Source organism: Heterodontus francisci, chromosome 5 (assembly GCF_036365525.1).
Source record: "Heterodontus francisci isolate sHetFra1 chromosome 5, sHetFra1.hap1, whole genome shotgun sequence".
NCBI classification, from domain to species: Eukaryota; Metazoa; Chordata; class Chondrichthyes; order Heterodontiformes; family Heterodontidae; genus Heterodontus; species Heterodontus francisci.
Genome location: NC_090375.1, coordinates 32,297,267 through 32,321,381, shown reverse-complemented (window position 1 = coordinate 32,321,381; position 24,115 = coordinate 32,297,267). Strand labels below are relative to the sequence as shown.

General features: G+C 43.1%; 1 protein-coding gene across 3 annotated transcripts in view; it reads right to left on the bottom strand.

Moving 5' to 3' along the window:
* Nucleotides 1–1,496: 1,496 nt before the first annotated feature.
* lama1 (laminin, alpha 1) overlaps nt 1,497–24,115 on the bottom strand; it is a 386,693-nt gene continuing 364,074 nt past the window's right edge. For all 3 annotated transcript variants that reach the window (XM_068031281.1, XM_068031282.1, XM_068031283.1), the window contains exons 58-63: nt 18,946–19,135; nt 15,848–16,000; nt 12,322–12,475; nt 8,633–8,766; nt 3,570–3,792; nt 1,497–2,015 (exon numbers count right to left, since the gene is read on the bottom strand). In XM_068031281.1, coding sequence (XP_067887382.1) covers nt 1,855–2,015; nt 3,570–3,792; nt 8,633–8,766; nt 12,322–12,475; nt 15,848–16,000; nt 18,946–19,135 — 1,015 coding nt within the window. In that variant the 3' untranslated portion in view covers nt 1,497–1,854. The remainder of the gene's footprint in view (nt 2,016–3,569; nt 3,793–8,632; nt 8,767–12,321; nt 12,476–15,847; nt 16,001–18,945; nt 19,136–24,115) is intronic.

The window sequence follows — 24,115 nt, the reverse complement described above, 5'->3', positions numbered from 1 at the left end:
TTGTCTGACTAAGAGCCTTGAGTGAAGAGACAATACCCTCAAATATACAGTTGCATGATCAAGGTGGGACACACTGTGAGTAAAAAGGCAAACTCCAAGCAACTCTTCAGCATAAAGGAAGATAACTGGTAGAGACCTTATATGCCTTACACAATCAAGAATTTTCTTTACTGAACAGGAATGCATTCTTGGAACTGCAGTTGCTTGAAAAGGTAGCCGAAGTCAAGCAAACAAAGGTAAACAATTCCTTATTATCTCCAGCAAAATTACTAATGGAAGGAAATTAAGAACACAGCTTCCAATATTGCCTCAACAATTAATGCCTGGATTGAAGATTCAAGACTATGAGAAAGTTCAAGAAAGGAAACTTCTACAGAAGGCAACAAACCAGGAATTACAACAGGAGATTTCAAGCGAGAAGCTTACCCAAATTAAACAATGGTCAGAAAGTTTGGATGTGTGACCAAGAACGACATGGTACAGTAATCCATAAACATGAGGACTATCAGCGATTGAAGGAATGGGAGGAATATCATTCCTATTCCGCAAAAGCAACAACCAGTAATCCATCTGCAAGATTCAGATGAACAAACCCAACCGAACGAAATACTACAACCCGTAGAAACAAAAACCAAGTCAGCAACCAAGACTTCCTGCGAAGACTACTGATTGTCCCAGACAGATTACAACCAGATCGGGGAGATTTGTCAAACCTCCGATGAGACTGAATCTGTAAAGTCAGAGACTTGGGAGGCGGGTGGGGGGGGAGAGAGAGTAGTAGTCATAAATGTATATATATTTGCAACAATGTTGGATAAAGGCTTGAGGGAGGGGGGAGGGAGATGTAGTATAAAGATGTAAAGGGTTAATAACGATAGAGATCCCTCCCACTGTACGAGCAATGATGTAACAATCACATGAGATAGGCTTGAGAAGAGCTATAGCAGCATGAAGGATGATAGCTTAGGTGGCTCGTGGAGAGCGTATATAGTAACCAAATAATAGAGTTGTTAGTTAACCTTTACCGGAGTCTAAGACTTTCTCTAGAATGCCCTACAATACAACTAATACAAACCCAACAATGCAACAGTATTAAGCAACTTTGAATTACTTGCTAATTCACTCTTTTAAGAACTAAATTCCCACTTTGTTTTACTTCCATTGCCTAATTCAAACTCCTGGATATTCCACACTTTTTAGTGCAAAAAATAACTTCAAATTATTGGGATTAGTCTGAACATTGAGATCTTTCTGAGATAATCTGGTAATTCACAAAGTAAATGCAGGTTCTGGCTTCTTCTAGCTCAGTGGATGAATTCAGTCACATCATAAACCCTCACTGAATAGGACTTAATTCCTTGTCAGGGTTGCTTTGGGGGGAAAAAAACTTTAGAATGAAGTTTTGAAGGGCAAGTAATGGGTTAGAAACTTCATTTTAAGAACAACTTTCTTTAATTTCTGAAGTTTCTACAAATGGTGCAAATACAAAGTAACAAAAACTCTACACAGTGAATCATCGAATAATGTTTGCATTTTAATTGCAAAAATGTTAAAATATTTAAAACAAACAAAGATTAACTTTTCAGTAAATACTGTCAAGGAAAATCAATTGTAAACATGGATTGAAAAAAAAAATTAAAATATTCGTCCTGACGCTGTTAGTTTTTTTTAATGGAGGTACTTGTTGTACAGTACAAAATCTTTTAGCTAAGCATCTGTCATAAACAGCAATTTTTGTTGGCTTAAAAAGCACATTTATCCTGAGTTGAGGAGGGAGATTAATACAATGAGGAGACAGGTATGGCTCCGATTGCTTGAATAAAATTCTCTTGGCAGGGAGGGCAATCCTGGAGGCTAGTGCTCAGTGTCAGGGCAGGAGTGAGGGAAGACTCCTCGGAGGTCAAAGGCTCTGCTGAAGTCAAAGGCCTCGGTCTGTTGGTTTTTTGTCAGCTTGAGGTTCCTCATGCAGCCCCGGAATGGCTTTTGAAGGGTCAGGCAATTCTGCTTCACATTAGCTGTGTGAACAGATAAAAGCACACCTATTAGCATGTGTTTAGCTGGCTGAAAGATTGTAGCAATATATATATGTGGCAAATTGAACGTGGTGAATCAAGTTAAATGCTACAATTAATATTTAAATTTTATTACAATGTTGAGGATTATTTTTTAAAGGAAGTTCGAAGTTAGGTATTGTGTATTGAATAATGCAGTCCAGGGACAGGTACAGTTCCTGCTAAAGCAGCAGAAGAAACACCTCAATTGGCCTTGGAATCCCTGAGCTATGTAGGAGATAATCAGCCAGGAGTCCTGCTATTGAATCACTATTGAATGATGGATCAAGTACACACACAGACATTGGGTAAGGTTTGAAATCTTACTGGTCTATGCTCCACACCAAGGTTTGAATAGCCTACCAACATTCACTGCCTAACTTCACACATGAATGGTGTAGCAGTGTTCTGCTGTCACTATGGCACTCTCTCCTAGAAAGAGGGGAGCGAAAGTGAGAAAACTGTATAAGGAGTTTAACAGCTCATAGGGAGATAAAGATACAGCACTGAAACAGGCGCTTCGGCCCACCGAGTCTGTGCCGACCATCAGCCACCCATTTATACCAAACCTACATTAATCCCATATTCCCTACCACATCCCCACCATTCTCCTACCACCTACCTACACTAGGGGCAATTTACAATGGCCAATTTACCTATCAACCTGCACGTCTTTGGCTGTATTTTACATGAAAGTAATGGAAAAAATATATTTTGCTTTACTAACTGGACGTACTTTTGGCAGGTTTAATAGGCCTGCTAGCAAAACAAATAAACTGTTCTTCCCACTGTGTGAAGGGCTACAGTGAGATTAACAATGACTAACTGCAAAGCTATCCTGCAAAAACGTTTAACCTATGCAGTTGAGCAGAAGCGGTAAAATGTGGGTTAAAAAATTGTTTTTGCAAGTTGCTGCCTTTAACATTTACATTAAGGTGCAACCTAGCAACACACAAGTGAGATTAAGAAGTAGCGTTGCATTGGTTCTATCTCGGAAAACATAATGACGTTACTTCTGCATCACTCTGTTATGAAGCCTCCTCCTGTTTCAGGCTCAAGGTTCTCACACCTGCCTTCAATCTCACCAGAAATTTATGTGAAAATGCTAAAGAGGTTGAAGAACTGGCTTTACTAGTCTTTGCCCCTTTTTCTGGTCCATCACGCCCTATAAATGAACCATAGCTGACACAAAACTTGGGCCCAACAAGTCTTATGCACTCAGAGTCAGACTCATTTAATTTTGCTTTGAAAATTTAGCCTGTTTTGATGTATGTCACTCCACAAAATAAATACACTTTCATTTTTATGTAGGTTTGTGATCTGTATCATTCTTTTCAATTTGAAATCTCACTCCTAGTATTTCCCTGATGGTGATGGTTGTGATATAAATGTGGATAACTACAATATGTGCTGACAAAGTGATCCAAGAAACAGAACTGGACTTCATGCAGTGCGATTTTTTAGTTCTAATCTATTTACACATCAATGCAGAAGCCAAGCTACAATAACAATACATACCAGGATAACCTCCCACATAAATTGGATCATTAGTGTCTGCAGAGGTTGACTGAATATAGGGATTATCAGCCTGCACAGTAACTTCATCCACAGTCAGTGCAATACGATGCTTGCTTTTATTGGCTCGCAGTTTATGCCACTTCCCATCACACAGCTGGTTTGAATCCTTTGGTTCATATCTGGCTGTAATTCTTCCAGCTCCATTATTTACATGGAACAGAACCTGGGACAAAAGAAGTTTCAACAGTGAAAGGATCCTCTATACCAGACACTAACTTGGAAGGTTAACCTTCTTCCAAATGTACATTATATACCCAAGGTGGCACAACACCATTAATGCACTGCATCATGAAAAGCTGTTATATTTTCCTACATGGCAAATTGTTAATTTGCCACTGGTCAGAGGAAAGAACTTCTCCCAAATGGAAGGATTAGTAATTGTGCATGAACCATGATTACTTATATGTATCCCCAGCCATTGGTCAGAGAACAAGTTTGAATGTGGCTTGAAATTAATTGCTCCTCTGCATTCTCAAATTGTAAAATGGTGGCAGGAATATAAATGAAGGCTGGTGGTGAGGTAGGGAAGACATACAAGAGGTAAATCCAAAAAATACAAGTTACCTTCAGGCATTTTAGTTTGTGGAATCTTTTTAACAGAATGGAGAAGTGAAGTGTTAACTAAAAAGAACTAGGATTCATGTAATTCTTTGAGAAAAAGCCCAAGAAACTGAACCAACTTTTTAAGTACTTCCACATGGTTAAACAGCTAACTATGTGTATAATATGGAAAGAAATCAAAATGTCTGTGCAGGCAGTAAATTAATGTTTTTATTAAACAAAACAGCCTTAAATGGGGATTAAAGGCAACGTTTATAAGACATTTATGCTAAGAGTATTGGCACAAAAGCAGCAGCAAAATGGGCAAATTGCTCCACAAGGGTCAAATGGTGACCTCCCAAAAAGTTGGCTAGCAATTTCGCATTCCTCAAAAAGACATTTTCCACTGCTTCCACATCCAACCTTTCTTTTGGGCCCTCAATATATTCCACAAGACCCAGCACAGAGGCATCCCCTTTACTGAGCATCTAGTGACTGCAACAGGCTGCAGGCATATCTTTTGCCTCTACTGCAAGCTCGCCTCCGTGAGTGCAGATAACATTGCAAGCCTATGAAGCATAGAAGAGCAAACTTAACTTAAGGGCCACCCCTTAATAGGAAAGGAATGGACAATAGCCTGGAGCCTAACCACAACAGTAGATGACAAAGAACAGACTCAAAACTATACAATGAATATACATCGACTGCACAATGTGCACAAATTCTGCCCTACTCTAATAGGCGTATGTTGTAATGGGGGTTTCATAAATGCAAGGTCCCTTCTTCATGGTTGGATACAGATTGGCCTGCTGTCAAGCAGACAGGAATCATCACAATGCATTGTGATAACTGGATGATGAAGTGTTGGATTGCAGTTTAATTGGTTTTAGGAGTGGTGGTCACCAGTTCTCTTGCTGTTCCTGAGATGGAGGTGCTGGGGTGGAAGAATCTTATTACTTGCATTGAGAATACAATCTAATCCCTCCCACTACATACGTGCAGGCAAAACACTTTGGGAAACATGATGGTCCAAGCAAGTTCATATGGAGCTGGGAACTACAAAATTGAGCAGGATCTTGCTTCACTCATCTCCAGCCCTTCCATTGCAGAAAGCTCAAGAGTGTGAAAGGACCATCAGTCCTCCACCACTCCTAACACTCCAGCAAACTGCAGACATCTCCTTACTATCCAGTTATTTTAAGGCATTATCTTTCTGTGATTAAAAACAGATATGGAAACTGGAATGATTGCAGCAGATAGTGAGTTTGGGCTGAAGCCCGAGTTAGTTAAATTATAGGTTCTTTGAAGGACGAGTTGTTTATATACTGACTCAATCAGAGTTACTTACTGTCTGGGATCAAAAACAAAGATTTAGATGCTCAGGAAACCTCAGTTCACATCTGGTTAACTTAAGTGTTAAGTTGACTGAATGTCAAAGGGAAAGATGATGTTTTATAATCCACAAACTTTTCTCAGGATCTTCAGTTCCTAACTGCCCTGGATGAGTGCCAGTAGGAGCTCGGTGAGGAATTGTTTCCACACATATTCACACCATAGGCTGCGTTTCTCAGAATTAATGAATAGAGTTGCAAGAGATTTTGGACTATCTGTATTATTAAACAGGTTTTATACTGTGAATAAGGGAGTTTTCGGCTCATATATTCAGTCTGCTTATGGAAACTGCTGTCCAGCTGTGAACACAAGAGGAAGAATGTCTCCATTTCTGTTTCAACTGAAGCCATGGCCCAAGAAATCTCAATCAAGACTGTGCATAATGCTATTTCAGTGCTGTCCTGGCAGTCCTACACCCTTGCACTCTCCGTAAATTCGAGCTCATCCAAATCTCTGTTGCCTGCATCCCAACTCGCAGCAAGACCCATTCACCCTTGTGTTGCTTCATCTACAGTACCTTCTGATTGGGCAACACCTCGCTTTTAAAATCTTCAACCTTCTTTTCAAATCCTTCGATGGCCTTATCCCTCCCTATCTCTGTAACTTTCTCCAGCTCTACAATCCTCCGAGATATCTGCACCCTTCCAATATTGGCCAATGGAGCATCCCCGGTTTTCAGTATTTCACCATTGGTGGCCGTGCCTTCAACTGTCAAAACCCTAAGCTCTGGAATTTGTCCTTAAACCACTCCACTTCCCTACCTTGCTCCTCCTTTAACACACACCTTAAAACTAACTATTTGACTGAGCTTTCGGTCACCTGTCCTATTATTTCCTTATGTGTCTCGGTGTCAAATGCTGCTTGATAATGCTTCTGTTAAGCAAGTTGTCGTTGTACCAAACACAATTATCTATACAGTTCATTCCATGTAATTTTGAATGTTACATTACCATTTTTGTACTATTGTACATAGATATATAAATGACACTACAGCCTGGAAATTGCTGGAAATTGCTGAATCTCCAGAAACATGGCTGTCAACCCTCAATATTCCTGTTTTTCCAATGCCTGCAATCTGTGAGTTTTTCCCAGCACAGTGGGCTGGTTAGTGGAATATTAGTAAGCAGCTGAGCACCATTTAAATAGCGTCAGGAGGATTTAAACTGTTTCACTTACACAGGGGAGAATTAGTGCTGTGAAATTTGAGGCAGATGATGGTTTCTTGACTAAGGATGATCAGTGGCCAGTGTTTGGCCCATTTTTTGTTCTTGCAATATATATATTTATAATAAAACAACAATGCATTTATATAGTGCCTTTAACATAGTAAAACATCTGAAGGTGTTTCTAGCAGCATTATCTGACAAAATTTGTCACCGTGCCACATAAGGAAATATTAGGCCAGGTAACCAAATTTTGGTCAAAGAGGTACATTTTAAGGTTGGAGGGAACATAACCTCAAAATGTAAGGATGACATAAAAGAGGGGATCTGGTAAACAGGGAGGTGTACTGTAAAAGACTTAAGGAAGATACAGACAGGCCAAGCAGGTGGTAAATGTAATGTAATGCAGAGAAATGGGAGGTAATACATCTTGGGGGAAAGAAAAAGGAATGGATGGACACAATTGGGTTTGGATGAATAGAGAGAAGAGGGCTTAAATAAATAATTCCCTGAAAGTACAACTGCTGGTTTCATGCCTCTCTCCAAGATGTGAACACATAATCTTGGATAATGATTTAGTGCAATACTGAGGGAGTGCTGCACTGTTGAGGGTGCTGTCTTTTGCATAAGACGTTAATCTGAGGCACCCTTCCTCAGGGAGATACAAGTGTTGAATGTCGATATTCTAAGAGCAGGCAGATTCTCCTGGTACCCTGGCCAAAGGTGATCCCTCCATCAATATCATTAGAAATATGGCCATTTATCTCATTACTTTGCATATTCCTAAATTATAACCGTAACAACAACACTTTACAAGTGCTTCATTGTCTGGGAAATGATTTGAGATGCACTAAGGTTGTGAAAAATGCTACATAAATGCAAGATATTTCTTTATGAAAAGACCTGTGGTATTTGTTGTTTAATATACAGGGAATAGAATTTAGGAGTATAAGGAATAATGGTGCATTTACACAAAACATTGCTTAGACACAGTGAGAGTACTGTGTGCAATTTTGTATGTCCCATTATTGAAAGAACATTAAAGCCATTGAGCACATGCAATATAGATTCACAAGGACGATGTCAGGGATGGGAAACAATAGTTATGAGGAAGAACTTGAGATAATGGTACTGTGTCCATTGGAGCAGAAAGGATTGAGAGTTGACTTATTAGAGGTATTTAGAATTATGAAGAGTTTTGATAGAGTTAAAACCTGCCACGGTATTCTGTCCCACTGCCCCTTTGGCAAATGCTGCCCAAATTTCTTCTTTTCTTCTAACAGTTTTCACTTTAAACAGTGTCCTCTGGTTCTAGAATCCTTGCTTGCCAGAAGAACTTTCCACAATTTAATTTTCCAATCCTGAAAATTTGTCAGACCTCATTCAAGTACCCCATTATCATTCTCTTCTCATAAAAGCAAAGTTCCAGGTTAGGCAATCACCACTTATAGCCCTTAAATATCACTTGTAATTTCAGGAATCGGCCTTATAACTCTGTTCTGGACTCTCTCTAATGCTTTCCGTAATGCCAACTGGACGCAGTCAAATTGCCACCTAGCGTATAACTGGCACTGTGGATTGGCTGCCTATTATAGACGTTGCCCTATTTGCATTTCTGTTTATTTTTTAAGACATTGCCAATTGACAGTTTGCTGGAAATAATAGCAATTGGGTACTTAACAGTATTTGTACAGCATTCCTTTATCCACTTTTTTAATAGCGTATGAATGACATATGGGTACAATAAGCATTTGGCCACTGATAACACCAACAGTAGGCTATAGTGACAGAACTTTTCAATTTGCCAGCTGACTATCGCAATCTAAGAGTGACTGATCTCAAATACCTGCCTGTGACACATGGCCCATTGAATGAATCTGGAACAGGAAAGCAGGTATTCTTTCTCACCTTGCCATTTACAATCTCCAATCCAATTGCATCCACCTTAGCGCTGCTGATACCAAGCAGTACCGAGTTCCTGGTCGTACTTCGGAACTCAAACGTAATAATTACATCAGACCTCACTTTGTAACCTTGCTTGACTGCAAATAAAACCCAAAGAGATGTTTAGTTCACTGTTCCAGTTCCCTAAAAGGGACGTTTTAATCTGTAACAGAAAAAAAGGTCTTTCCCAAGGAGCTTTCTTATTTTTCACATAATGTGCCAGGGAAGCTGGCGTATTGACAATTGGCTGCCATTCCTGCTCTTTTAGTGTGGCCAAGGCTGACAGTCCATCCAATTTTGTATCTAACCATGTGCATTCACCCAGATCCTTCGTGCAGGCAGTCCGAGGAACTTCGGTTATGGTGAGGCTACAGGCCACAAAGAGGAGGGTGTCTCCCTATTTCTCTTTCCTCGAGCATTTACGCATAAAGGCAGCACGGCATCTATGGTGAAACTCATATGTTACTGCCTAACCTGCCTGTGTTGTGCTGCCCATTATCCTTCTCTTTTTTAAAGGCAATCCGATGACTCGGACCCTGAAGCACCAGAACTCACTCCAGCCAGAATGCAGCAGAAAACCATAATCTGGGAAACTCTCCCAAGACTGTTAATGTGGGACAGGGGTAGTGGCGGAAGCAGTAGTTTAGTTGAAGTCCTGATCAATAAACTGTACTACAGAAAGCCCCAAGAGCTGGCCAGACTGAGGAAGCATTGCCTGAGCACTCCAATGGTCTTCCTGGTGATGGTGGCTTGGGGTCTATCACAGTTCAGGTGGCATGGCTGAGTTTCTGAGAAGTACAGCATAGAAACAGGCCCTTCGGCCCACCGCGTCCATGCCGACCATATTGCCTATCTATACTAATCCCACCTGCCTTCATTAATTCCATATCCCTCTATGCCTTGCTCATTCAAGTACCTGTCCAGATACCTCTTAAATGTTGCTACTGTTCCTGCCTCCACCACCTCCTCAGGCAGCTCATTCCAGATACCCACTATTCTTTGTGTGAAAAATTTACCCCTTTGATCCCCTTTAAACCTCCTCCCTCTCACCTTAAATCTATGCCCTCTAGTTTTAGTCACCCCTACCATGGGAAACAGACTCTGACTATCTATCCTATCTATGCCTCTCATAATTTTATATACCTCTATCATTCCCCTCTCAGCCCCCTTTGCTCCAGGGAAAAAAGACCCAGCCTATCCAATCTCCTTTTATAACTCAAGCCCTCAAAACCAGGAAACATCCTTGTGAATCTTTTCTGCACCCTCTCTAGCTTAATCACATCTTTCCTGTAGTGCGGCGACCAGAACTGTACACAGTACTCCAAATGCAGCCTAATCAACGTTATGTACAACTGTAACATGACGTCCCAAATCTTGTACTCAATGCCTCGGCTGATGAAGGCAAGCATGTCATACGCCTTCTTTGCCACCCTGTCAACCTGTGTTGCCACTTTCAGGGAACTATGTACTTACACCCCAAGGTCTCTCTGCTCAACAACACTCCCCAGGGCCCTGCCATTCACTGTATATGTCCTGCCCTGGTTTATCTTCCCAAAATGCATCACTTTGCACTTGTCTGCATTAAATTCCATTTGCCAATCCCTTGCCCACTTTCCCAGTTGATTTATAATCCTGTTGTAACCTTAGACAACCTTCTTCACTGTCCACTATACCACCAATTTTGGTGTCATCTGCAAACTTATTAATCATGCCCCCTACATTCTCATCCAAGTCATTAATATAGATGACAAACAACAGAGGGCCCAGCACCGATCCCTGCGGCATACCACTGGTCACCGGCCTCCAATCTGAAAAATAACCCTCCACCACCACCCTCTGCCTCATATCACCAAGCCAATTTTGTATCCAATTGGCCAGCTCACCCTGGATCCCATGTGTGCGAACCTTCCGGACCAACCTACCATGCGGGACCTTGTCAAAGGCCTTGCTAAAGTCCATGTAGACAACGTCCACCACCCTGCCCTCGTCAATCCTGAGCCAGGTGTAAAAAGGATATTCCTTACCCCCAGGCAGTCAGCCTCTGACTTGCTTTGCTGGGTCAAAGAACAAGGAGGGTAGAAGACTCACACTATGGGCTGAATTTAATGGAGATGGGCTTGGAGGCAGTGGGCCCAAAGAATTGTGATGGGAGATGGGTGTGGAAGGCTTGTTGCCTTCCTGTTGCACCATAATTAAGTCAGAGTGGGGGTTGCCACATATAGCACTGTCATGCTGCTCTTTGAGTTGATTTTGCTTCTAACTGAGAATCGCACTATTGGGTGTCGGGACCTCTTGTGATCTGGGCTGGTCACATATCTCAGCAACCTCTGCAGGATACCAAGTTCCCTACACATGATTGAGGACTCTGTCCTTCTGTCCTACTCGCAATTGAGCTAATTCTGGTCCTGCTTGCCTGTCATACGATGCCTTCATCTTTCCTTGTTTAAACAGAAGTATATTCTTTACCGTGGAAAACTTAGAGAGATGATGAATGGGCAGGGTAATTTTTACTTGCCTTCCAAACATCAACTCTGCAGGGCACGGTAAGCCAGTGTCCAATGGAGTAGCTCGGAGGTGCAGCATTGCAACCTTGAGATCTTGTCTCATCTGTCTACAGCTAAACACATCTCATTCCATCTTCTTAAGGTGGTTCTTTCGTAAGATCGTCCCGCAACAGGCAGCTCAAGATGGAGGCACCCTCTCGTTCTCTTACTTGCAACAGTATGCTGCAGCTCCTTCAGTGTCCTCCAGCTTCGAGAGACTGGCCACCATCCTTAATTGGATGGCAAGCGTGCTTCTTGAGTGTTGTTGGAGCTGTGCTCATCCAGGAAAGTGGAGAGTATTTCAGCACACTGCTGACTTGTGCCTTGCAGACAGTCAGGCTTTGGGGAGTCAGGTGACTTGTTGTACAATACCCAGCCTCTGAGCTGTTCTCACAGCATTTATGTGTCGGTCCAGTTGAGTTTCTGGTCAATGGTAACCCCCAAGATGTTGATTTTAGGAGATTCAGTGATGGTAATGCCAGTGAATGTCATGGGGAGGGGATCAGCCTTTCCCTTGTTGGAGATGGTCATTGCCTGGCACTTGTGTGGCACATAAGTTACCTGTCACTTATCAGTCCAAGAATGGATGTTGTACAGCCGTTGCTGCAGACAGGTATTTCGTTATCTGAGGTATTATGAATGGAGCTAAACAATGTGTAATTGTCAGCTAAAGCCCCACTCTGACTTTATGATGAGGAGGTTATTGATAAAATAACATATTTGGACCTAGGACCTAATCCTACATGATGTTCTAGGGCTGAGATGATTTGGCCTTCAACAACCATAATCATCTTCCTTTGTTTTGGATATCAATCCAGCCACTGGAGAGATTTCCTCCAATCCACATTGACTTCAGTTTTATGAGAATTCTGCTCTTTTGTCCATATTTAGACCAAAGCTGTAATGAGATAAAAGCAAAATACTGCGGATGCTGGAAATCTGAAATAAAAACAAGAAATGCTGGAGCCACTCAGCAGGTCTGGCAGCATCTGTGAAAAGAGGAGCAGAGTTAACGTTTCGGGTCAGTGACCCTTCTTCGGAACTCTCCGAAGGAACAGTTCAAGTTTAAAGCATACATTACATCAAACATTAACATTAAACTCGATTTACCTAGTGCAGCAAATCCAGTGCCATCAAAGAAAGTGCCCTCCTGGACAGCAGTGTAACATCTGCCTACAGTGAGGATGGAAATTGGCCTCTCCATGTCCAGGGGCTTGTTATTCAAGGTCACACTACCAAGACAAGCAGGGATGCTGTGTGTTGCCTTAGGAAAAAGAAACTCACAATGAGATGTAAGCAATAATTCACAGCAGATTACAATTGCTTTAGATATTCACTGTTTAATGGGATCTAATGCTTTCCATGATGTTTCTTTCCCCCTTGTGTATTATGTGGTATAACTTGGATAAGGCAGAGACAATTCAAATGAGGTTTATGTGTATATTTTACAATTACTGAATTTCAGATAATAATGAGCAACAGACTCTTACTACATTCCTCAGTCTGTTATATTTAAGAGGATTGTAGCTATTTAAAGAGAGTGGGTAAACGCACACAGAGGTATGTAATATGAGTGAGCTCTGCATTTATACCTGAGCATCACAAAATGTTTCACTTTAATGTTTTTGGAATTTAACCCTGGGTCGCTGAAAGGAGACAATCTTGAAGCAATTTACAGCATCCATCAGTCAGATCTTCCACTACCTCACACACTCTCAACAGCCCTGGTTTAGCAACATTTAAACATCTGATGAAGCAGAGTATTCAACATTCCAGTGTGAACAAGAGCTACAGAGAGAGAACTGGTCTACGAATCCATGACTGTTATACTTGGTGTGGGCATTTTGTATTGGTGCATATTTGTTTGTTCTGTGGAAACTCTTGCATTCTTCGAATCAACATGGAAAGCTGGTCTAAATGTGAGCTAGTCTTTGAATACTGCTCCATCTGCCAGAGCATTGACAATCTGGTTATATATCCGTGATGCGGCATAGATCATAACTTTTCTAATAATAGGTCGTCCCAACACATCCATTAGTCTTCGTGGATTTTGACTGGGCTATGTGGGAAACAAAAGATTGTTTTTTGCTGCAGTTACCAAAAGGCTACAAAGCAGAACAGCTCAAGGCCTACTTCTGTTCCTGTTTAGTTTAGTTTAGAGATACAGCACTGTGTTCCAAACTCAATCTCCATAGAGTAATGACACAGGGGGCTGTAACTCCATACCAGTGGACCCCCACTGGAATTACAGTGGGAATCTGCCAGTAAGTCTACATACCTTGCCAGATCCTGGCTTCAGAGCATTTGGCCATTTGATATAAGGAGAGGCAGGGCTGTGGGCTTCCTAGGTTGGAGGGTTAGCGGGCACACCTTCCTGACAGGGCCCACCTTGCGGTCCAGGCCGCTCCACGGCCCACAGAGTTGCCCCCTGGCAGCAATGGCCACATCCTCGGCTATGGTGCTGCTGCTGGAGGTGTACCCGCACCCCCACGCACCCCGATCGCCAGGGCCTGAATGCCCGGCCCGGCACATAAATAAACCTAACTTGTCTTCGAGGGCGCCTCAGCATGGAGGTACCCTCTCCTTCTTCCTGCAGCCTCAGCAGTGGCCACCTTTATCGGTGGCTTTATGGAGGCTGCTGACGCTTTGGTTAGGTTGGCACCTTCCTCAATTGGACGGCGATCCCAGCAGTGGGCTCTTAATTGGCCACCGCTAGTAAAATGCCACCCACCCGCGTGGAGTCAGGTCTTGTGTGGCGGCGGGACTACCTACCCACTGGTCTCCATTTTCCAGGATAGAGATTATATATGCACATCACACTGAAACAGACACAATGGACCAAATGGTCTCCTTCTGTGCTGAAATTTCGATGATTTCCATTTGGGAAGTTACCTTATGTAAGAAAATGTACTCAACCACACACTTCAACTTGTGACTACAGCAATGTGAGAAACACCTTGGTCGTCTGGCTATTTACATACAGATATTTACATCAATTTAATATCTTGATGTTGAACTCCATAATCGTAATCTCAATTAAAACCATTGCGATTCAAGTACTGTACTTAACCTCATGACTAAAGAGTTGTCTCTATTCCTTAGCCATTTTACTGAAGCATCAATTTTATAAATATAAATATAAAACATTAGGAAGATGCTTTTTTAAAAAACAAAATCATTCCTTTTTATATAATCCTGCATCCACTTCCTTTGTAGCCCTACAACATCCTTTTTCAGCAAGGAGAGGATGGGACAGGATGGAAACATTTCAATGTTTACTGATAATACCATTTCCTATCTGTTAATAGGGGGCACATTTTACTCTCTTTCCTTCCTCAGCTCCCTTTCCCTTCCTCGAGTGACGCAGATATCTCAAATCACTAATGGTCTTCCTAGCGGAGAAGCGGACAGATGATTTCTAATGGTGGTTGGCTGCACAGTTAATTTAGTGAATCTAAAGAAATAAAACTTGCATTTATATGGCTCTTTTCATGACCACCTGACATCTCAAAGTGCTTTACAGCCAATTAAGTACTTCTGAAATGTAGACACTGTTGGCACAGAGTCATTTATGGCACAGAAGGAGACCATTCAGCCCATCGAGTCCATGCCGGCTATCCATGGAGCTATACAGTCAGTCCCACTCCCCTGCTCGATCCCCGTAGCCCTGCAAGTCTATTTCCTTCAAGTGCCCATCCAATTTCCTTTTGAAGTCATTGATTGTCTCCGCTTCCACCACCCTCGTGGGCAGTGAGTTCCAGGTCATTACCACCCGCTCCATTAAAAAGTTCTTCCTCACATTCCCCCTGCACCCCTTGTCCAAAACCTTCAATCTGTGTTCCCTTGTCCTTGTACCATTGATATATGGGAACAGTTTTTCTTTGTCTAACTTATCTAAGCCTGTCATAATCTTGTATTAAATCTCTCTTCAATCTCCTTTGTTCTAAGGAGAACAATCACAGCTTTTCCAACCTAACCTCGTAATTAAAATTCCTTATCCTTGGAACCATTCTGGTAAATCTCCTCTGCACCCTCTCAAGGACCCTCACACCCTTCCTAAACTGTGGTGACCAGAAATTGATGCAATACTCCAGTTGGAGCTTAACCAGAGCTTTATAATGTAATGTAGGAAAGATTATTGCATATCAGCTGTGGTTCAGTTGGTAGCATTCTTACCTCTGCATCCTAAGGTTCTGGTTCAAGTCCCACTGCAGTGCTTAAGTGCAAAAATGGAGGCTGATGCTCCAGTGCAGTAATGAAGGAGGTCCTATCTGCTTTCTTGGGTGGATGCAAAAGATCCCATAGTGCTAATTTAAAAAGGAGGGGAGTTATCCGCAGTCTCCATTTATCACTCAATATCACAAAAAACAGAATATCTGGTCATTATCTGAATGGGAAGCGCTTGTTCTAATCCTGCTGTTACGAGACCACCAGTAGTTAATGTTTAGTTGATATGATAGGGTAAATTCACAACCATCGAATGCAGCTCTCCATGTGTTTAGTGATCAATGTTACTTATATAGTCCCGTTGAGGTATGCATGTTGTACCACTAGTGGTAATAACGCTCAAGAATAGCATGTTAGCAAAATGCATTAGGGAAACACTTCACTTGTCTGGCACTGGAGTTATTCTTACATTTCCTATTTTCTTGGCAGTGTAGTCTAGAGGCAAACCTCCAAGGTATAGTTTTCCTTCAACATCTAGTGAATTGCCATCTCCCAGAGCAGAGCTGGATTCCTTCCCATCGACAGTGATCATGCCTCTTCGCTTTGCATATTCTGTTTTTACCTTTGAGAGAGATGGAGGAAAAGCATGAGAGAAATAGAAGCAACAAGATCTAACTCCCATTAACTATAACAGAGCTATTACAACACTAATCTGTTAATATTTCAGATTTCCAGCAACTGCCTTTGAAGGGTGATTTTTCTAATTGATTTACATCTGAGTGTCTTAAAGAAAAATGTACTTTTTGAAGTATGGTTCACCACTGGTTCTCATATAACTACAGCTGTCTCATTTCATCGTCAATATGTGCTTTGTTTGCTAGACAAAACAAGAATTAATCTCTGGGGCTCTGCCTGACAAATAACAACAACTTGTATTTATATAGCCCCCTTAATGTAATAAAACATCCCAAGGCACTTCACAGGAGCATTATCAAACAAAATTTGACACCAAATTACATAAGACGATATGGCGAGGTTTAGGGAGAGAATTACAGAGCTTAGGGTCCAGGCAGCTTACATATTGTAAGGTCGTTACTAATTACAGAGCACTAAGGGGGTGGATTTCCACAGGGGGTCATCACTTGTCTGTTGTAACTTTGTCAAAAGAGCTATGGAAAGCCTGTAAATATTGTGTAACTGCTGTTTTCCCACAAGGTATATGCAGCTGGATAAGGTGATTTTTCTTGGGCAAAGAACTTGGGCTCTCTTCATCACCACCCCGATGGCCCAAAGTTACATTATGGAAATCATGCAGTAGAATTTCAACCTCTTTGTCCCAATTTTCCAGGCCAAAAACTGGCACAACAGGGCTCAAGTTCACAGAACAAGGTCCTGTGCCCCAAAGATGCCTGAAAAACTTCAGATCCAAAATTGGGTTGGGCCACTTTTCATATGTCTGCCTCAGGGTTCCTTAAATATGTAAATGAGAGACACTGGGCTTGCCCTGCTCAAGTTTTTCAGCAGCTGCTGTGGCCTAAGCAGCAGCCACCAACAAAAGGTACATTTTTTTAAAAAATCTTCCAATGGTACCAGGAGGAGTAGGAGTTCTCCACCCACTCCATAGTCACTGTAATCGTTCCCTCTGTTGCTGCCTCCAAACTCATCCCGAGCTCACCTTCAGCCCAGTATTCCTGCTGTTCTCGGGCTGTTCAAAAGCATGACCTTGGAAGCGTTACAGCAAAGGTTCACTCAACTGGTTCCTGGGATGAGAGGGTTATTCTATGAAGAGAGGTTGTGCAAATTGGGCCTGTACTCTCTGGGGTTTAGAAGACCGAGAGGTGATCTCATTGAAACATACAAGATTCTGAAGAGTGGACACTGAGAGGGTGTTTCCCCTGGCTGGGGAATCTAGAACCTGGGACACAGCCTCAGGATAAGAGGCCAATCATTTAGGACTGGGTTGAGGGGAAATTTCTTCACTCAGTCAGTGTGAGTCTTTGGAATTATCTACGCCAGAGGGTTGTGGATGCTCCATGTTTGAGTATATTCAAGACTGAGATCAAGAGATTTGTGATCTCTCAGGGAATCAAGGGATATGGGGAGCAGGTGGGAAAGTGGACTTGAGGTAGAAGGTCAGCCTTGATTTTATTGAATGACGGAGCCTGCTCGAGGGGCTGAATGGTCTACTCCTGCTCCTATCTCTTATACGTTTATGACCTGTCTGAGGGGGGTGCAACAGGTGTTGGCAGCTTGCACGTAAAATGTTAATGAGGCCTGAGCCCAATTTGAGGCTGGATTCGGGCCTGTCGGTTGGGATGCATGCTGCTAGCCCAAAAATGGGCCCAGACATATTTTAATCCCCATAAATGTGAAGCATTGTATGGTATGATGTATTTATATACCAACTCACTGACCCGTTTGCGTTCCAGGAGAGACGACAGTTTAAAAGGACATAAAAGTTATATTTATATGCCATCCCTGGTATTTGGTGGTTCTCCAGTCAAAAACAAAATGTAACAACCAACGTGCTTGTGCCAGAATTTCCACAGGCCCAGTGGCGCACAACCAGCATAATCAAGCGAGTGTGCAGTGGAGGGGGGAGGGGGAGGGGGAGGGGGGTGGGGGGGGTGAAATTGGGTGGGACTGATCACGATGCAAGCTGCAAGTTTCCAGTGTGGTTTGTTTGGGGTGGAGTTTCCGTCTGCCTTAGATGTGACCCATGATGGCAGAGGGAATTATGCAATCCCAAACTTTTTGGTGAGACTTCTTTACACTGCTTTAAATCTTGGAGACTGTGTCCTGAATTATTGGTCTGAAGCAGTCAAGATGAGGACAATACTCAACTAGAAACTTCCTTTGCAGCACAAGTTGCATTTTTTTTTACTCATTCACAGGATGTGGGCATCACTAGCAAGGCCAGCATTTATTACTCACCACTAATTCCCCTTAAGAAGATAGTGTGAGCAACCCTCATTGAGTACAACTGAATGGCTTGCTAGGCCATTTCAGAGGGCAATTAAGAGTCAACCACATTGCTGTGGGTCTGAAGTTACATATAGGCCGGACCAGATAAGGACAGAAGATTTCCTTCCCTAAAAGAACACAAATGAATCAGGTGGGATTTTACAATATTCCAGTGGTTACATGGTCACCATTACTGATACCGGGCTGGATTTTCTGGAAAGGTAAGAAGTCCCATCGCTGTGTCCGAAAGCGGGACCCAACCCTGTGCAGGCAGGCAGCAGGACCCTGGGACGGCATTTTACTGGCGGTCGCCAGTTACAAGACTGCCGCCGGGACTGCTATCCACTGGAAGATGGCGGCCCGTCCCCCCAAAGCTGCCAGCCCAATCAGAGGGCCAGCAGCACGGCAGCACCACCTATTGAGGTGACCGCTGCTGAGGTTGCAGGATGAAGGAGAGGGCACCTCTATGTTGACTGGATCATTCATCCAGGCCTGCTAGATGACACGGTCAGTAACATAACCACTACACTACTGTTCCCTATCTAAGAAATGACGATAAAAGTGAGCATTTATATAAGCAACAGATCTAATAACTGGACTTACTGTATGCCATTTGCCATCATTAATAAGAGTAGGCAGGATGGCCATAGCTGTTCCTTTCCCAAGATTGAACAGGAAATGTAATTGTCCCTTCCAAAGCTGAACGGCTGCGTAGTCAATCTGGTTTTGATGGGCCATGTAGTACACCAGGCCGCTGGAGGCATAGGTTCGAATATTCAGCTGGATGACAAATCTGAGAGAAACAGGAAGCACCATCATCAAATTTTAAAACAACCATAATCTTTCAATTATACACCAACTTGGTTCAGTGCTCGTCAATGACTTTTGGTTTACAACACAGCTAATGTTGATTCTCATAAAACAAGATTCATATGTGCGTTGTCTCTGTAAAATATGTTAAAAGCTGCTTTTCATTTGAAGCACTTTTGTTTTCAAACCGCGACTGTGGAAATATTTTCAATCCAAGTCATCTGAAACATGAAATTTCCACCATGTCATTTTACAGACTAAATTAAACACATCTTTACTGGAGGAGAAAACAAAGCAGTGTCTCCTCTTTCATTTCGTCTTCAATTCCACTTCCTATCTATTAGTGTCAGCCTGGGATCAGTGATAGCCCTCTCGCCTAAAGTCAGATGGTTCAAGCCTCACTCCAGAGAGTTCAGCACATAATCTAGGTTGACACTTCAGTGACACATTGAGGGAGTACTACAGTGTTGAAGTTGCTGCCTTTCACACGAGCTGTTAAAGCTGAGGCCCCATCCGTGCTCTCAAGTGAGTAAAAGATCCCATGGCACAGTTTTTAAAAAGCAGCAGGTTTCTCCTACAATCCCACAACCAACACTACTTTAAAAAAAGGTTATGTGGTATTTTATCTCATTGGTGTCTGTGGAACCCTGCTGTGACTGACTGCTGTGTTTGACTAGTGACGATATTTCAGAAGTACTTCACATGGGACAGGACGTCAGAAATGCTCCATCCATCAATATAGGCGACCACGCTCTGGAAGTGGTTCAAGAAGTAGAAGTGGGGTGGCGCAGTGATTAGCACCGCAGCCTCATAGCTCCAGCAACCCGGATTCAGTTCTGGGTACTGCCGGTGCGGTGTTTGCAAGTTCTCCTTGTGACCGTGTGGGTTACTGCCAGGTGCTCCAGTTTCTTCCCACAGCCAAAGACTTGCTGGTTGATAGGTAAATTGGCCATTGTAAATTGCCCCTAGTTTAGGTAGGTGGTAAGAGAATTGTGGGGATGTGGTAGGGAATATGGGATTAATGTAGGATTAGTATAAATGGGTGGTTGATGGTCAGCACAGGTGGGTCAAAGGGCCTGTTTCAGTGCTGTATCTCTCTATGACTCTAAGAGTTCACCTACCTAGGCTCAACTATCACCAGTAACCTGTCTCTCAATGCAGAAATAAACAAGCGCATGGGAAAGCCTTCCACTGCTATGTCCAGACTGGCCAAGAGAGTGTGGGAAAATGTTGCACTGACACGGAACACAAAAGTCCAAGTGTATCAAGCCTGTGTCCTCAGTACCTTGCTCTATGGCAGCGAGGCCTGGACAACATATGTCAGCCAAGAGTGACGTCTCAATTCATTCCATCTTCGCTGCCTCCGGAGAATCCTTGACAGCAGGTAGCAGGACCATATCTCCAACACAGAAGTCCTTGAGCCGGCCCACATCCCCAGCATATACACCCTACTGAGCCAGCGGCGCTTGAGATGGCTTGGCCATGTGAGCCGCATGGAAGATGGCAGGATCCCCAAGGACACATTGTACAGCGAGCATATCACTGGTATCAGACCCACTGGCTGTCCATATCTCTGCTTTAAAGACGTCTGCAAACGCGACATGAAGTCCTGTGACATTGATCACAAGTCATGGGAGTCAGTTGCCAGTGATCGCCAGAGCTGGTGGGCAACTATAAAGGCGGGGCTAAAGTGTGGCGAGTCGAAGAGACTTAGCAGTTGGCAGGAAAAAAGACAGAAATGCAAGGGGAGAGCAACTGTGTAACAGCCCCGACAACCAATTTTATCTGTAGCACCTGTGGAAGAGTCTGTCACTCTAGAATTGGCCTTTATAGCCACTCCAGATGCTGCTCCACAAACCACTGACCACCTCCAGGCGCTTACCCATTGTCTCTCGAGACAAGGAGGCCAAAGAAGAAGACGACTTCACTGGAGGTCTAGCAGTTTGAAATATCCTGACGTTGAGAAAAGTGCAATATAAATGGAAGTTCTTGCTTTCCTCATTGTCTCTCTTTGGTCATTCCTACTATCATCAGTGCATATCAACCACCCTGACATGTGTCCCATAACCTACACGAGCAAACAACACAGATCATTTGTCTCAATGCTGTTGAGACCTTTTTTTTATTCGTCCATGGGATGTATGAGTCGCAGGCCATGCCAACATTTATTGCCAATCCCTAATTACCCTTGAGAAGGTGGTGGTCCATGTGAGGTAGGTAGACCCACAGTGCTGTTAGGAAGGGAGTTGCAGGATTTTGACCCAGCGACAGTGAAGGAATGGCAATATAGTTCCAAGTCAGGATGGTGTGTGACTTGGAGGGGAAGTTGCAGGTGGTGGTGTTCCCATCCATCTGCTGCCCTTGTCCTTTTAGTTGATAGAGGTTGCGGGTTTGGAAGGTGTTCTTTAAGGAGCCTTGGTGTGTTGCTGCAGTGCATCTTCTAGATGGTACACACTGCTGCCACTGTGCGTCAGTGGTGGAGAGAGCGAATGTTTGTGGATTTGGTGCCAATCAAGCGGGCTGCTTTGTCCTGGATGGTGTCGAGCTTCTTGAGTGTTGTTGGAGCTGCACCCATCCAGGCAAGTGGAGAGTATTCCATCACACTCCTGACTTGTGCCTTGTAGATGGCGGACAGGCTTTGGGGAGTCAGGAGGTGAGTTACTTGCCGCAGGATTCCTAGCCTCTGACCTGCTCTTGTAGCCACGGTATTTATACGGCTACTCCAGTTCAGTTTTTGGTCAATGGTTGTCCCTAGCATGTTTATAGTGGGGGTTTCAGCGATCGTAATGCCATTGAATGTCAAGGGGAGATGGTTAGATTCTTTCTTGTTGGAGATGATCATTGCCTGGCACTTGTGTGGTGCGAATGTTACTTGCCACCTCTCAGCCCAAGCCTGGATATTGTCCAGGTCTTGCTGCATTTCGACATGGACTGCTGTATGAAATTGGCTGGCATGTTTGCCTACAAGACAACAATAATTGTACTTCAAAAATAATTCACTGATTGTGAATCACTTTGAGAAGGTCTAAGGATGCAATGTTAATGCGAGTTCTTTCTTTCCCTGCATGCTCACTTTTTTGCAACCAAGATCGATTTCATTCTCTCCTACCATAACTCAATTTTCCCATGCCCTCAAAACTGTGGAACCCCTTAACGCTCCGAGTTTTACCTTTCTCCTACATAACCAGGAATTTAAAGACAAGCTTGACATAATCTAAACTCTGCTTCTTGACTTATTTCAGTCCTCTTTTCAACCTTGGCACTGTGCTTCCTCTGGATTTCAGAAAGTAAAATAAAGTTGTCAGCAAGAGCTGCAGGAACGCAGGCACAGGCACGACGGGCCGAATGGCCTCCTTGTGCGCTGTATTATTCTTTGATTCTATGAGCAGCCTGGGAAGCACGTTTCCCTGCAGAGAAGTGATTACCTCCTCCCACTGACAATCAAACCAAGATCAACAACTATGTAGAATCTGTTGTTCCATGGCATTGAGCATTGGGACACCAACTCACAATAGCTTAGATAATGTAAATACTATCAAGTACCTGCAGTACATTGCTAAAAGAGATGTAGACCATTAAACTTTCTGAATATGCGTTAGCGTGCAGAACTCCACTGGCCGACAGTATATGTTGGAAATTGGTAGGTGTGCTCGCTGTGCTTATTTAATAGCTGCCTCTGGCAGGTGGTGCCAGAGTGTACTTGCAAAATTGCCCCCATGACTCTGGAACAGTAGATTTCTGTACATCTTGGTAACCCAATAACCTGAGATAGGAATAGTTTCAATTACAGCTTGTTTGCTAATGTGACTTGAGTTTCCTCTTCCAGCCCTTGAAGGCTCCCAAATGAAACATTTGGATTGGTCCCAATTTAATTCCTAGCATGGAAGAATTCACAGTGCAAACTTCTCCATCTTCCTTAAGGCTAGAGTAATGAATGATGTGACAGACAGAAAAAAATAATATCTGGACAGAACAGGGTGGCTATTTCGAGATTTTTTATATTGTTGGTGTTCAGTGCAGGATGCATCACACTGCAGGTGACCTCTACTACACTTGACCTGGAAGCTCCTGATCAAAGCAGTGGGTGCTAAAAATGAATGAGTGCTAATGTGGCAGAAAAATTACTATCAAATTTGCTGATGTCTAACAACAAGGATGTACAGCCCCGTTCGGAGCGAGGAATGGGGAGGTGTTGTGGACAGGAAACCTGGAATTATGGGTTTTCAGATATCTACTACAAGACATCTTTTTCTGCAGGTTTCCCGCCAGACAGCCAACCTGATTAACAGTGTAGGTGAGGGTGGGGTGTGGAGCGGATCACAGTTGGGAAAGGGGGGTATCAAGTTAGTCGTCTGGGTGCTGGTGGAGTTGATGATTGTGCAGCTGCAAGAAGTTAGCCTGATGAGCCTGGAGGAAACACACCTGCTCCTCCTGGCCCACAAGCAGTGCTGTAAAGGCATTTAGCTTATGGATCCAGCCCTCCTCACCTCCTCTTACCTCCTGGGTTTCTCAAAACCTGGGAAACCCGACTGGCATTGGTTAAAAATAAAAAGGTTGTATGGAGGGAGGCAGCCTCCTTAAAAGCTCTTAAGGAATGTCACGCCTCCTGGGAACAGATTGATTGCCTGCTCCCTGTCCTGCCTTCATTAAGTGCATAAGTTCGAGGCAGGTTTGAAATTTTTTAAATTATCCCCCAAGGGTGTAATAGAAAACATCACTGGTTTTGAGATCTTTTGGTACCAAGTCTATCTACTGTTGATAACACTAACCTAAACTTAAAACTTGAAGATTAACAAATTCTCCAATCTTAGGGACTGCACAGTTTGTTTTGGGGGGGTAGACATTTGCACAGCAAAACCAGTTGAAGCAAAGGTGCCATTTCCTATCTGCTCATGGAGCAGCGACAAGGGCATCCTCTACTGGTTAAAATGTAGAACAACAGTTTTCATTTGCCTTTGGGGAT